Source organism: Gymnoscopelus microlampas (genome assembly GCF_963454915.1).
Source record: "Gymnoscopelus microlampas genome assembly, chromosome: 12".
NCBI lineage: Eukaryota > Metazoa > Chordata > Actinopteri > Myctophiformes > Myctophidae > Gymnoscopelus > Gymnoscopelus microlampas.
This window is the reverse complement of record NC_139949.1, coordinates 24572929-24586114: the sequence shown is the minus strand read 5'-3', so window position 1 is coordinate 24586114 and position 13186 is coordinate 24572929. Positions and strand designations below refer to the sequence as shown.

General features: G+C 41.3%; 1 protein-coding gene across 1 annotated transcript; it reads right to left on the bottom strand.

Moving 5' to 3' along the window:
• Positions 1-437: 437 nt before the first annotated feature.
• Positions 438-1859, bottom strand: LOC311057274 (solute carrier family 2, facilitated glucose transporter member 1-like; the record flags this gene model as incomplete). The annotated part of the gene is made up of 1 exon (XM_084074227.1): positions 438-1859. One exon carries the CDS (start codon positions 1857-1859, stop codon positions 438-440), a length of 1422 nt encoding a protein of 473 aa, XP_083930353.1.
• Positions 1860-13186: the final 11327 nt, after the last annotated feature.

Below are 13186 nucleotides of genomic sequence, written 5' to 3'. Positions count from 1 at the left end.
CTTTAGGATACTTTTTTATACTGTATGCCCATGTGGTGAAATGAGCAGGGGCAAAAGTGGAAGGAAATAGGGTATGGGGACTGTCTTTCGTTGCAACTCGCTGCATTAGAGCCTATGCGCCTTAACCACTAGGCCATCGGCGCCCCCACCTAAACCATTTTGATTCTTTTATTATTATTATTATTAATTGTTGCTATTATTATTATTAGCAACAAATATCACCCAAATATCAAATATCAGCCCTACCGGGCTTGCCTACCCCAAACATAGGTCAATTGTGTTTGTACTTCGCTCTGCAAAACCAGCTGCACCACAGTGGTTTTGAACCCCAATACGCTGCAGTGGTGGACAGGTACCACCCGAGCCCCTTCCATCGACAGGCTTTACTAAATGGGAGATGATGCTTCCTCCTCAGGCCTCCCAACCATTCCCTGTCCTCAACCTTTTGCTGACTGGCGGAACGCAGTGGAGATCTGATCAAATGTTTTGCCCTTGGTCTCTGGCATCTTGAAGAAGGTGAAGATGAAGAATACGACCAGCAGCACGGTGAAAATGAGAAACACATATGGGCCAAACAGTTCCTCTACATACGGAAAGGTTAAGCCCACGATGAAATTGGCGGTCCAGTTTGATAAACCAGCCACAGCAATGGCCGAGGGCCTCGGTCCCTGGGAGAATATCTCTGTTGTGATGAACCAGGGGATGGGCCCTGGCCCAATACAAAAGAACGCCACAAAGGACAATACAGCCATGACGCTAACATATGACATCCACTTCAGCTTATCGAGCAGATTGAGAGCAATGGTAATCAGAATGGCAGAGCCAGCCATTCCCAGCAGCCCGACCATCTGTAAGGATCTACGACCAGCATGCTCTACCAAAAACAACGAGACCACAGTGAAAGCTGCTTTGACCAAACCGACTCCAATAGTGGCATAAACAGGCTGCTCCACTTCGGCCTTCTCAAAGATACTGGTGGAGTAGTAGATCACACCATTGATGCCTGACAGCTGCTGGGAGAGCTGCAGGACAATGGCGATGCAGATAGGTTGGCGGTAAAGGGGCGAGCGGAACAGCTCTAGTATGGCCACCCTCTTCTCCCTCATCATCTGCCTGTTCTCCTCCTTCATCTCCTCCATTTCGTTGCTCACGTCCTTGGTCGCGCGCAGCGTCTTCAGCACAGTCTCCGCCTTGCTCTCCTTGTTGTTGTTGTTGATGAGCAGGAAGCGGGGACTCTCAAGAAAGAAGGGCATTAGGGCAAACTGCAGCAACGCAGGGATGGCAATGAAGCTGAGTAGCAACGGCCACAGGGTGGTGTTGCCCAAGAGAGCCTCCAAGCCCAACACCTGTGTGATCACAAGGCCTATGACGATGGCCAGCTCGTGGAGACTTCCCAGGGCTCCTCTGATGGCAGTGGGAGCGACCTCACCAATGTACATGGGCACAAAGCCAGTTGACAGACCAGAGTAGAGCCCAACCACAAATCGGCCAATAATCAGCATCTCCCAGGAGCCTGCGAGCTTAGAACAGCCCATGAGAGCTGCAGAGATAAAGACTAGAATGTTGGCTATCAGCATCGAGTTCCTCCTTCCGAAGCGGCTCACAAAGAGTCCCACAGAGAAGGAGCCAATCATGCCACCGACCAAGAATATGGAAACAGCGACAGCCCAGAGGGCCGTTAGGGAGGACTTTGGGATGGGTTCCTGATAGCGCTCATACCAGGAATCATTGATGAACATCTCAATGACCTTCTGAGGGGCATTAAGAACACCAGAGTTGTAGCCAAACTGGAAAGAACCGATTACGGCTGTTACTACATTCAACATCAGCTGGAACGTCAGTTGCTTCCTAGAATCCATAACTGTGTAGTTGGAGTTGTTTTATATATTTTATTTTATTTTTCTTGGATGGAAAGCCTTTCAACTACTCAGAACATTTTACAGGACTGACCAGAGCTCTGGTGTGACGTAACGTAACGTAACATAACACTAACAATTTCCATGCATGCCTAACCACGCCAATTTGCACAGGCGCCCTTGCAGTTTATCCCTGAGTGTCCTGAATTTGGCATATAAGCTTGGATGTTGGACCTTTTTATCTGCACACTGTCAGCGTCTCTGTGCCGACCTGTAGGTATTCTGCTGTTCTCTTTTCAATTGAAATAAAAGGAGTTTGGATTCATTGATAGGCCTACAACCTTAAGTGGGACAGAAAAATGTGTGCATACACAATGTACTGTATGCGTGTTCTGAAGCAGAGCAGACCTACTTCACATTCTGGAATTAATGGCCTTGAGACAGGTATTGACAACATGATGTTATGTACAAACAGCTATGCTCCGAGTAGTTTCGACCAACAAATGATCTTCCTCAGATGAGGAAAACATTTCCCCCCTTTTTATCCTACACCAGCGCAGTTAAAAGTTACTGCGCTTGAAAAGTAACTGAGTTACAAAGTAATTACTTACAAAGCAAAGTAACTGTTGTGATTCCTTTTTTGCTTCAATTCAAACATGTTTGAGTTGCTGTAAATAACCCTGCTTCGCCACCATTGGCTACAAAAGGTCACCTTTTCCTCAAGGAACTCCTTGGAGTAACACAATTTGCTTTTTTACACGAGGCACAGACTGCAGAGACTGTCAGCCATGGTACATTAGGCTCGGCTGCAGGAAGTTGCCACGGACTGCTGGGTGAAAAATCTATTAGCAATGCTGATTTGTAGTGAAGGAACTCTGGCATTAACAAATAGCAGCTTTTCTACTTCATTGTCTTTTTTACTTTTGTACTAAGAAAGAACGAAGATGCAGGGCCTCTTTAATTTGCTGAAACATCCAGAATAACAAATACTGCTCAGAGCTCGCTCTTTTGTCTCTTTTAATTGGTTGCTTCTCAACTGTATTAAGAACTTGTCTGATCAAGTTGAATGTAATTTCTCTGTGGTAATCACACACATCACACACAGTAGATACCTTTTGTGACTTTACTTTAAAGCAGCACAATGCAAATATTGCATTGCATTTTTTTTTCATCCAATACTTACTTTCCAATACGAAATTGCCAAATCTGGAAATCTCAAACCTTCTGAGGAAAAACTCAGAGCAACTGAGCTCAGAAATCACATTTGATTGTCTGTCTGGACCGGCAGTTTCGTGCGTGCAGTCAGTAGTTGACCAAGGAAGTACCTCAACCTCAAATTGTTCACGTGTGCTTCATCAACACCCATTATGAGGATTCTGTGTGTTGAAGTCGGTTGGTCCCATATATGCACATCACCATATATGGGCATAGCGGTTGGATCTGTGGCTTTGGAAAACCGGATCTCTGTATCTGTCAGTCCATGTCCCTTTTATGCCCATATGGAGATCGCAATGTCATTAGTACTGTATATGCCCATATATCGGCATGCCCCCTATTGTGCCCATATATGGATCTGACCGATTTGTTTGCGGCTGATGCCATGACGACACATTGAGGTTAGACAACACAATCCATATTTGGGCGTAGCTGCATTGAGAACTCCTTATATGGCTGTCGTTTGTTTATGGTTATCGGTATGTCTAGTCATAGTGATGTGGCAGTGGTTTGTTTATGGTTATGTCAGTGACGTGGTTTGACTCAAATGGGTATGAAGCATCAACTGACGGTGAGAAAGCGCTAATGTTACCGTCGCCGATTTAATTAAACTTTCACCAGAAACAGACTGTATCAAATATGAGTGACTGCCTATCATAAACGATACAGAGCCACTTCCCTGACAATAACGCCGGGACAATTTGTTTATTTTTGAACCACAATTTTTATATGAGACGATTCTAAGATGACCCAATGTTATTTTCCATAGAGAAAAACTTCGATAACCCAGGGGATGAGCGAGTGACGTTAGGACTTCGGTACTCTATTTTAAAACAAACAGAACTGAGTATTCTTCAAGTGGACCAAGAAGTGGGACAACAGAAAATGGCCTCAGTTCATTGTCAGTTCACCTGCAAGAAGACTCTTTCTGGTTCACTTCAGCTCTGATGGAGCCTCAGTCCTCTTTCTGTTCACACTATGTAATTCCTGTGGAGCTCAGACCTTTTCCCTTCTTTGGATTATGGGTAGTCTTCACCTGAAACAAAACTAGAAAATGCACCTCCAAAAGCGCTTTCACATCTGACAATAGGGGGATGGCAGAGTCCACACCACAACTGTAATAAAGACAATGGTGAACAATATAGTTATAGTTATCGTTACAGTATAGTCCTTGGTGTGAGTGGGTCTTTACGCCCTGGGTAGGCTACCTGGCCTTCCGCAGAGCAGAGCATGCAGCCAAAAAGCACATCAACCAGCTGATCAGTCAGACTATGAAATTAATAATAATACTAAACCCTAATAATACTGCCACTGTCTGATGCATTAAACTGCATGCCCTGCAACCCCCTTTCTCTCGACATAAACAAAGGAAAGGAGGAGTTAAGAAAAAAATAAAAGATGGCCTCAGAATTAGTGGCTGGCTTAATTACCTGTTAATGGGACAGGTAATTAACACATTGACAAATGTGAATGTGAAGATGTCCTTGTAGCCTTTGTAAAAAATGATAGCAAATCCCTCAATAATGAGATGAGAATAGCTTTGATATACCCAGCACACAAACTGAGTGCCACATTTTTGCGTGTTATTGGGATGTCTTGTATAAGACTGTATAAGACTTTTATTACTGCAAAATTGTGAGATATTTTAAATGGCAAAGTGTCGCTGAATGTGAGAGCAGAATTTGTTTCTGATTTGTGTGGACACTCGCTGAGGAACGCTTGACGCCAAAACGTGCTGCGTCTGTCCGTGCGCATATGAAATAAAAGTACCAGAAGGACTTCGGAGTGCTGGCTATTGCTTTCTTACAATACTCCTGAGTGCAAGGGTCTGCTATCAAGGGAGACATTTTGAATTAATCACTGAGCAATCGGATGCACGCACCCACTCTCTCTCACAGAAAAATGGAAAAACTGAACGTATGAGAGCTGTAAACAGTCTAGAACAGCATTTTGAGTCATCGAAAATAACAATATAAGAGATTGAACAAAATCACGATGATACTATCAGTACGTATCAGAATTAATTAATTTGTGAGAAGTCAAAACACTGAAAAACCGTATACTGTAATGTAACAATGTATCAATATAAGATTGCATCTCAGCACCTTCACAGTGATCGAAGCAATGCATCTTTATGCATTTAACTGTACCCTATAGGCATGTTGGCAGTTCCTCCCACACCAACTGTTGCTGCCTACCCACAATTTCATATCACTGCTTTGCTTCTCACCATTGTTTTTTCCATCATCTGTCACAATTTGGGAGCTTCAAATGCCAGAGAAATGCAATAATTGTGAGCGCTTGCAGATGTTTTATATAAATGGGTCATGTCCCAACAGCCATCCCCTAATTAGACAATTGTAGTGCAAGAGGGTGGTTGTGTGTATTATTAACAAACCATTACACTGAGGGCCTTTCATCCATCATAAAACCCAACTCTAATTGGGTTAGCTGGGCCTCTGTTTATCTGATGGGCCAGAAGGATGGTCATTTTAAAGACCGGCTTCAAAGTAAAACAAATAGTATTAGTATGTTTTCAGTTTTCACAATCTATGTGTATTTGTGTGCTTTTGTAACATAATCCAGATTGAATGCTCCTAGTAAGATGCAGGGTTTAGTAAAGGCTTCAATTTAGACAACTCTCCAAATAGCCGCACCAAATTGTTGAGACCTGATAACTTGATGACCTGTCTGTTAGTGTGGGGTATCGGTCTGAATGGGCCTGATTTGTTTATCTGACATATACTGTAACTCCTGCTGCTGCTTTTCTCCTACATCCAACGTCCTGCCTAAAGCTTGATTCATACTCAAGTCAGGCACTCGCTAAAATAGCCGACCTACAAGCTCACAACACGTCACGGATGCGGCACTTTGTGAGCTTGTAGGTCAGCTATTTCCGGCACGGGACGCCATCGTGCTACACAGCATACATTAGAAAACGCAGCAAGACCATGTGGTGTAAAGTCCCACAACCTTTGAGTCTCTCAAAATTCTGTTTTTGTAGCATGCTCTACAGTTAGACAGAGGGACTGAGTATGCAGTAGAATGATTATTAGAAAGACAATTAGACATTTGATCATGAAAGAGAAAAATGCAAACAAAATAACTTACAAATCTTGTTCTTGCAAAAGATGCCATATATCATGAACACAACATCCAATCAAACCCATATTGGAATTGCATGTTGAGGGACCTCTATAGAGCAGTGGTTCTCACATTTTTCACGTCAAGGACCCCCAAAATGATATGTACAAAATATTTTGTTCCAGGGACCCCCAGAAGCAAAGATTTTAGTTACAAATGTTGGCTTTTAAAAATATATATATATTCAAAGGTATGCACTAATGTTCACGATTTAAAAAAAATAGCAGATCTACAAGCTCATAGCACGGCACTCGGTGCCACGCTATGAGCTTGTAGATCTGCAAGCTCTTTGGCTATTTTTTAATAGCATATAAGTATATAAAAGGTTTAAGTGGTTAAAATATTTGTGATGCTATATTAACACATTTAGTTGGGGACCCCCTGGAACCCCCCCAAGGACCCCTGGGGGTCCCCGGACCCCACTTTGAGAACCAATGCTATAGAGCACACCTCCAGAAGCACTTTTCACTTCTGCCCATAGGGGGCGCCACACCGTGTGTCACATAAGTGCTATTAACCCCGTAGCTTCCTCGGGTCCTGACAGCTGCAACACATGACTTACACAGCTGTGGCCATACTAGACACATAGATATAGAAACCTAGATACCTCATTGGCCTCTGCAGTTCATTGGAGCGACTGGTATCTCAATACAAGGCTCTTCCGCAGGGCTGTTTGATTACTGGCCAATCACAGCGCGTCTAACTGTAGTTGCTGCACGGCTGCCTCTTAAGAAAAGACCCGCCCCACCTGCCTCTGATTGGCCTACCGAACGCCCCCTTCTGTGACGCACACGGAAGTTTCCAGTTTGCCCTGCTGAAGCGGAAGGAAGTGGAAGGCTAGCCCTTTTAGAACAGACCATAGACAGACTTTTTCTTTTGGCAAGGATTATAGTTTTAATATTATTCGCATAGTTTTAATACATTATAATGATTAATGTATTATAATCACTTTATAATGCATACTAGTGTGATTATAAGTCACTGTAAGTGGTCATTGGGTGCTTTAAGTAAAGTAAAAGAAATGGCATCAGATTTGTGAAAGAACAGGCTTCTGCCTACACCTTCATGAATGTAATTACTTTATTTAAAGCACCCAATGACCACTTATAGTGACTTACAATCACACTACGATGCATTCTAACAGTGATTATAATACAGTACATTATATTATTATGTATTACAACTATGGCAATTATAATACCCTATGATCCTTGCAAAGAAAATACTTTGACGTTATAAGTAATTGTAAAATGCTCTAGAATATATTATGATTATTGTTATAAAGATTATAATTATGTATAAGTTCGTATAAGTATAATTTTACTGTTTTATAAGCAGAAACCTGCTCATAAGTATGGTTATACTGCATTATAGAGAAAATGACCATGTTAAAGCTGGCGGCAGCTGTTCCTACAGTAATGTAATGTGTCCAGAGTGCTGTTATCAGGAGAGATTGGGATTCATTATAATGACTCAGCCAATCACAATTGAAGGTCAGAACTAACTGTGGTATCACTAAAATGATAGCATGACCATGTTGTACGACTCAATTCTGATGGTCAGAGGGTTCATTATTTATGAAATGTATCAAATAACACTACACATGTAGTACCTAATTACTGTTCTAAACGAAAATGCATTGAAAAGATTGTATTGTATTTACATGCATTTAAACTAAAATGTTTACACTTTAAACTATAATTTATATGTAAAAACATGGATTTCAATGTAACGTCATCCTTTTGGGGTAATATAAAACATGGGTGCGTGCGTGTGCCTACATGTGTGTGCATGTGTAAAAGATGAGCTGACTGATTGTCAGGTGGTACTAGTTTCTAGGTCGTCACTATGGCTTCTCCCACTTGCTGAAGTAGTAAGGCATCATTTATTTCCAAATTGCCAAAGTTTCTATTTACAGAGTGTATTGCCCTATTATGAATAAACACTTCATACATTAATTGTTGGCATAAGTGGGATAAACAACTCTGAGACGTGTGTTTATGAAAACAATGCACTCTGCGGAGGCAAATCCCCCTTCTACTTCGTGTCGGGAAGTAATTAGACTCCACATCATGCACTACAGCAAGCCCACAGCTCGATGTTGGTTATCCCTTATATACTGTATTGCATATTGTATACATATTGTATTTATACATTTGTCATTTTAGTTTCACAATGTATTCAGCACATTCAACACTTAGAAAATACTGGCTAAGAAAGTTATACAGCTAAATGTACCGTTCCTGAACTTAACTTCCCATATCTTAAAGGGATAGTTAACCGTTTTTTTTCCTATCGATTAGTCACCCCATGGAGATTTGAATTAATGCGTTTTTGTCGCATTCCTAAGCCAATAATTTGATGACGAGCAGTGGGTTCCAGTAGGAGACACAAAGGAGACTCTTTGTCTCCTACCGGAACCGCTGCCTACCGGGCCGCAAATTATTGGCTTAGGAATGCGACAAAAACTAAAAAATATCCATGAATTCAAATCTCTATGGTGTGAGTAATCGATTGGAAAAAAAGGCATTTTGGGGGTGAACTATCCCTTTAAAGCTCAGTTATATACTGTAAAAGACATTCAATGCTTGGCACATTTATTTATCTGTAAGTGTGCATAGAATTAATTAAGCAAGACACTGATTCCATAACTGCACCCGATGTAATGTAAATCGCTTTGAGTAAAAGCACTATAGAAAGGCAGACCATTGAAAGAGGTATTGTTAAGGGAAGACATTGTTGAGTATAGATGAGATTTATTGCTAGTGGGTCACTCAAGTTCACTTTCCAACTTCTTTAAACATTCTACTGTCTGTTCAGTGATCCTTTATTGCTCAATTATTCGCTCCATGTGCCTCTTCTTCTGTACCTGTAATGTTCTGTACTTTAATAATAAATAGTTTGGGGTTTGTATGGCTATTCTCTGGTGGTGAGTAATTATGTAAGGATGCCCTCAAACACATTTGGCCACAGGTACAGTATATCTTTCTGCATATAATCAATGTGGAGATGGTGTACTGAGCAGGAAAGGTCAATTACATGGTGCAATGCCTTGCACAGAGTAGTAATAGCTGGTAACAGTGGCACAGAGTGTTATTTTTTAATGAACGATGTCTGCCGTTTTTTCTTGCGCCCAACCAGTTTGTGAACTCTGTGAGAATTATTGGGGAAAACAACTTCACAAGTTGCTCATGCCTTTCTCAGCAGAGACAATATAATTTGAAGCTGATGTAATTACTCAGACCTTTGTTCAGTTATTTGGTCTCTACCCCATACTTCATAGTGCCTCAGTTTATTTTCTAGACAAGAGAAATGAAATAACAACTGAATCCTAAAAGGCCCAAAGGAGAACCTTACCAAACAACATCAGGCTTGTGCTTGTCATATTTACGCTATGGCTTTTGGAATTGGAAGTCAATGCGCATCAACAACTTTTAACTTAACATAAAAAACAATGGCTGTTTTGAAATTAATCTCAGTCAAATTATTAGATTTTTTTTAAGGAGAATATTAAAGGGCTTTAGTTTTTTAAAGGAATACAACCCAAAAAAGATTTTTTTTCTATGAATTGCTCACCCTGTGAAGCCTTGAATCCATTGGGTATTTTTGTTTGTGTTGTATTTGCGTTCCTTCATGGTAAATGAAGAATTTTAAAAAAAGAGAATACTTGAATTGAAGAAAATACTCGTCGAAGATTAATAACAAAAACAACTTTTTAAAAAATACTTTATTTAGATTTTTTTGTCAAATAGTACATACCAATACAAGACACCAAATGACAGAAAAATAAGCTCAGCAATACATACAGAAAGAAAAACAACTAGACAAAAAGGAACAAAAGACACATGGGTGGAACAACAAAAACAACTGAAACAACTCTCACTGTGAGTATAATCCACGTGTCTGGTATCCAGTCCGTGTCATTACTGCCATAACACAGCAACATGTGCCTTATTCCTGAGCATGCTCGTGCGTGTGAACTCAGCTCACCCACATGCAATGCATGTAACATCCAGCAACGTTGTGTATTTGTTCATTCATTAGTTAGTACACAGAGCTTAACACTGTGTTTATGTGTAGAGCATAGTGGTATTGTACAGGTAGAATATATACACTCTTAACCACAAGCCCTATTGGCTCACTCTCCTTTGAATCAACTTGCTTTGGAGATGTTCCCATTAGGCAGGGTGAATGTGTTACATGTGAAGTGGTAGGAAAAGGCTAATAGTCTCTCTATGCCTCCTTTCCGCATGTCTCCCAAGTTCCCATTTCATCTGCTGTCCTGCTTCCCACTTAGGGGCCAAATGGAGAATGAAGTGCACAGTACCATCTGTTCACTGAGGGCAGAAGAGAGGTAATGGTTTCACACAAGGGATCAAAATCTCATCACTCTTAACCCCATGAGGAAAGCCAAGTAGCAAACAGCCTTCTAAGTCAGACAAACCATTTACTTCTAATGTGCTGCTGGCAGCTTAAGCGGTAGGTGGGTAGCAAAGGGCCAGTCCAGCACACCTACAGCATGTGTAATTATAATGAGATATTTTCTGTCAAGCCTGTAATATTGCAAGGGAAATGAATGGATCTGGCTATTCAATAGCTATTGCCAGGCTCCATTTATCAAAGACTGTTTTCCTTCACAACATCCACGCAGTTACCATTGTCTGTGTGTCTGTTTTCTGTCTGACTCATGCTTTAGTTGAATCTGCTTTAATAGCCTTCTTTGCACCACCTCCAGCAGTGCTTCTCAAGACGTCGCTGTTGGGTGGAAACCTTGTACAGTTTGTTAAACCGTTACTTTTCAGGAAATGGAAGAACAAAACAAATGCATGTTATTATACATTTTTACTAAACACATTTTTTGTTAACCCATTAAGACCTGAGGCCGATTCTACAAATGCCCTCTAAATCAGTAGTTCTCACTCTTTCAAGATTTTTTTTTTAATTTTCAAAAATAGCAGATGTACAAGTATTGTATATCTGCTATTTTTGAATAGCCAACGCAAATATCTAAAATGACACGGTTGCTTTCCCGGTTTTAATGGGTTAATGCTTTTCACTCGTTAAATATTTATAAAACCCACAGACAGACTTAACCACTTTCAACCTGGCGTCTCCATTTTGGGCATGTCATTATTGGCAAATTATATCAAAAAGCCATTTCAAAATCTTTCAAAAATAGCGGATCTACTGGGGTGCTGGAAGTAATATTTTTGAAAGGGGGGCACTGAGGGGATTAAAGGACCTGCATATTGGATAGGGGCAGTGGCCCAAATAGTTTGTAAACCTCTGAACTAAACTAATGTTTCCTACCTGAAGTGTGACCCGTACACACATGGTTACAGCTGTGCGTCCTTAGCTAGCTTTGAAAATGTGTTAAAAAATAATATAATGATAATAGTTCTGCCTATAATGAATTGCTGGTGATCAATTTGCTATCAACAGTCATTGGTCATTATTATTGGCCATTAACCCAACTCTTTGTGGATTTGTCAAACTCTGTGAGGCATTTGTCACTGAACCAATATAAATGGTAAATGGTGCATTTATATAGCGCTTTTATCCAAAGTGCTTTACATAGATTCATTACATTCACTCATTCACACACACACACACACACACACACACACACACACACACACACACACACACACACACACACACACACACACACACACACACACACACACACACACACACACACACCGATGGCGGAGGAAACCATGCAAGGCACCAACCTGCTCATCGCGAGCAATTGGTGGTTCAGTGTCTTGCTCAAGGACACTTCGACACTAACTCTGGGGGAGCCCGGGATCGAACTGGGAACCTTGCGGTTCTCATCCGGCCGCTCTACCGGGCCACTCTACCCCTGAACCACTGCCGCCTCAATATAAGCAACAGCGCACCCATTAGGACTCTACTTTTACCAAGCAATACCGTGCGAAACAGCATTGGCCACGCCTCCAGGTCTGAAGTTAAGGTAATTACGACGCGCAAAATAGGGCCCTTTAGCACACAATGCATTTCACATGCCTTTTACTTTGTGATTGGTATTTCTGATAACAAAGTTGAACCTTGACCTTGAACCTGTCAACAGCAACAGCGCCCCCTTATTGTATAAGGGAGAACCACTGCGCTACACCGTCATACGAGGAAGTATAAAATAGGGCATTAATTAAAAAAAAAATGAATTATGGAGATACTACGTTTCTGCCTGACAGCAACGAATAGGTGGTGGTCGTATTATAATTCTGGTCAAGTATCGCCCCTCTGTTCAGTAGCTGTGGACTGGGGATAGATGATGAGAAATCAGGCCAGTCATCCCCCTCAGGAGTCAACATCAAACAAGCCTCTTGCGGTGTAGCTATAGGGTGCCCTGCTCCTATCTCATCCACAGCACTTCATGCATGCCACTGTGGAATCACTGAGCAGAAGAAGCTGGAATTGAAGAGGCGGGGAGATCAGGGTTCGGAAAATGGCAGAGCTACGGGGAGCTGGGCTCCCCCGAAAGTCTTTTGAGCGTTGTCTTTCGATTGAACGTCTTCAGGTGTTTGAGGCATGTTCATAATTGTCATGGGATGCAAACTACTGTAGGTCAAGTCTGTTTAGCATAGTAAGACAAACCATAGCATTGGCATTTTGGTTGAAAACATTGCAAGGGTGAATATTTTTTCTGTTTCTTTGTTTACGTCATTATTGTCAAAAATGTTCATAAATATTATAATACGAAAACTTTCATATCTAACTCAAACTCCTTTTAAGATTTTCTAAGTTGTCTAATGACAAGTTGTTCAACAGGCAACATTTTACCCACTCATTTGTATAGCAGTGGGATTATCTCCTGTGCTTTGGTAAAAATGTACATACAATTCAACAGTACCTTTAGTGTGTTCAGATTGACACCCCCACAGCTGTTTTATGGAATAAATCCATGATTCACCCGAAAGGCTCGGCAATAAATTGTGCAGCCCATA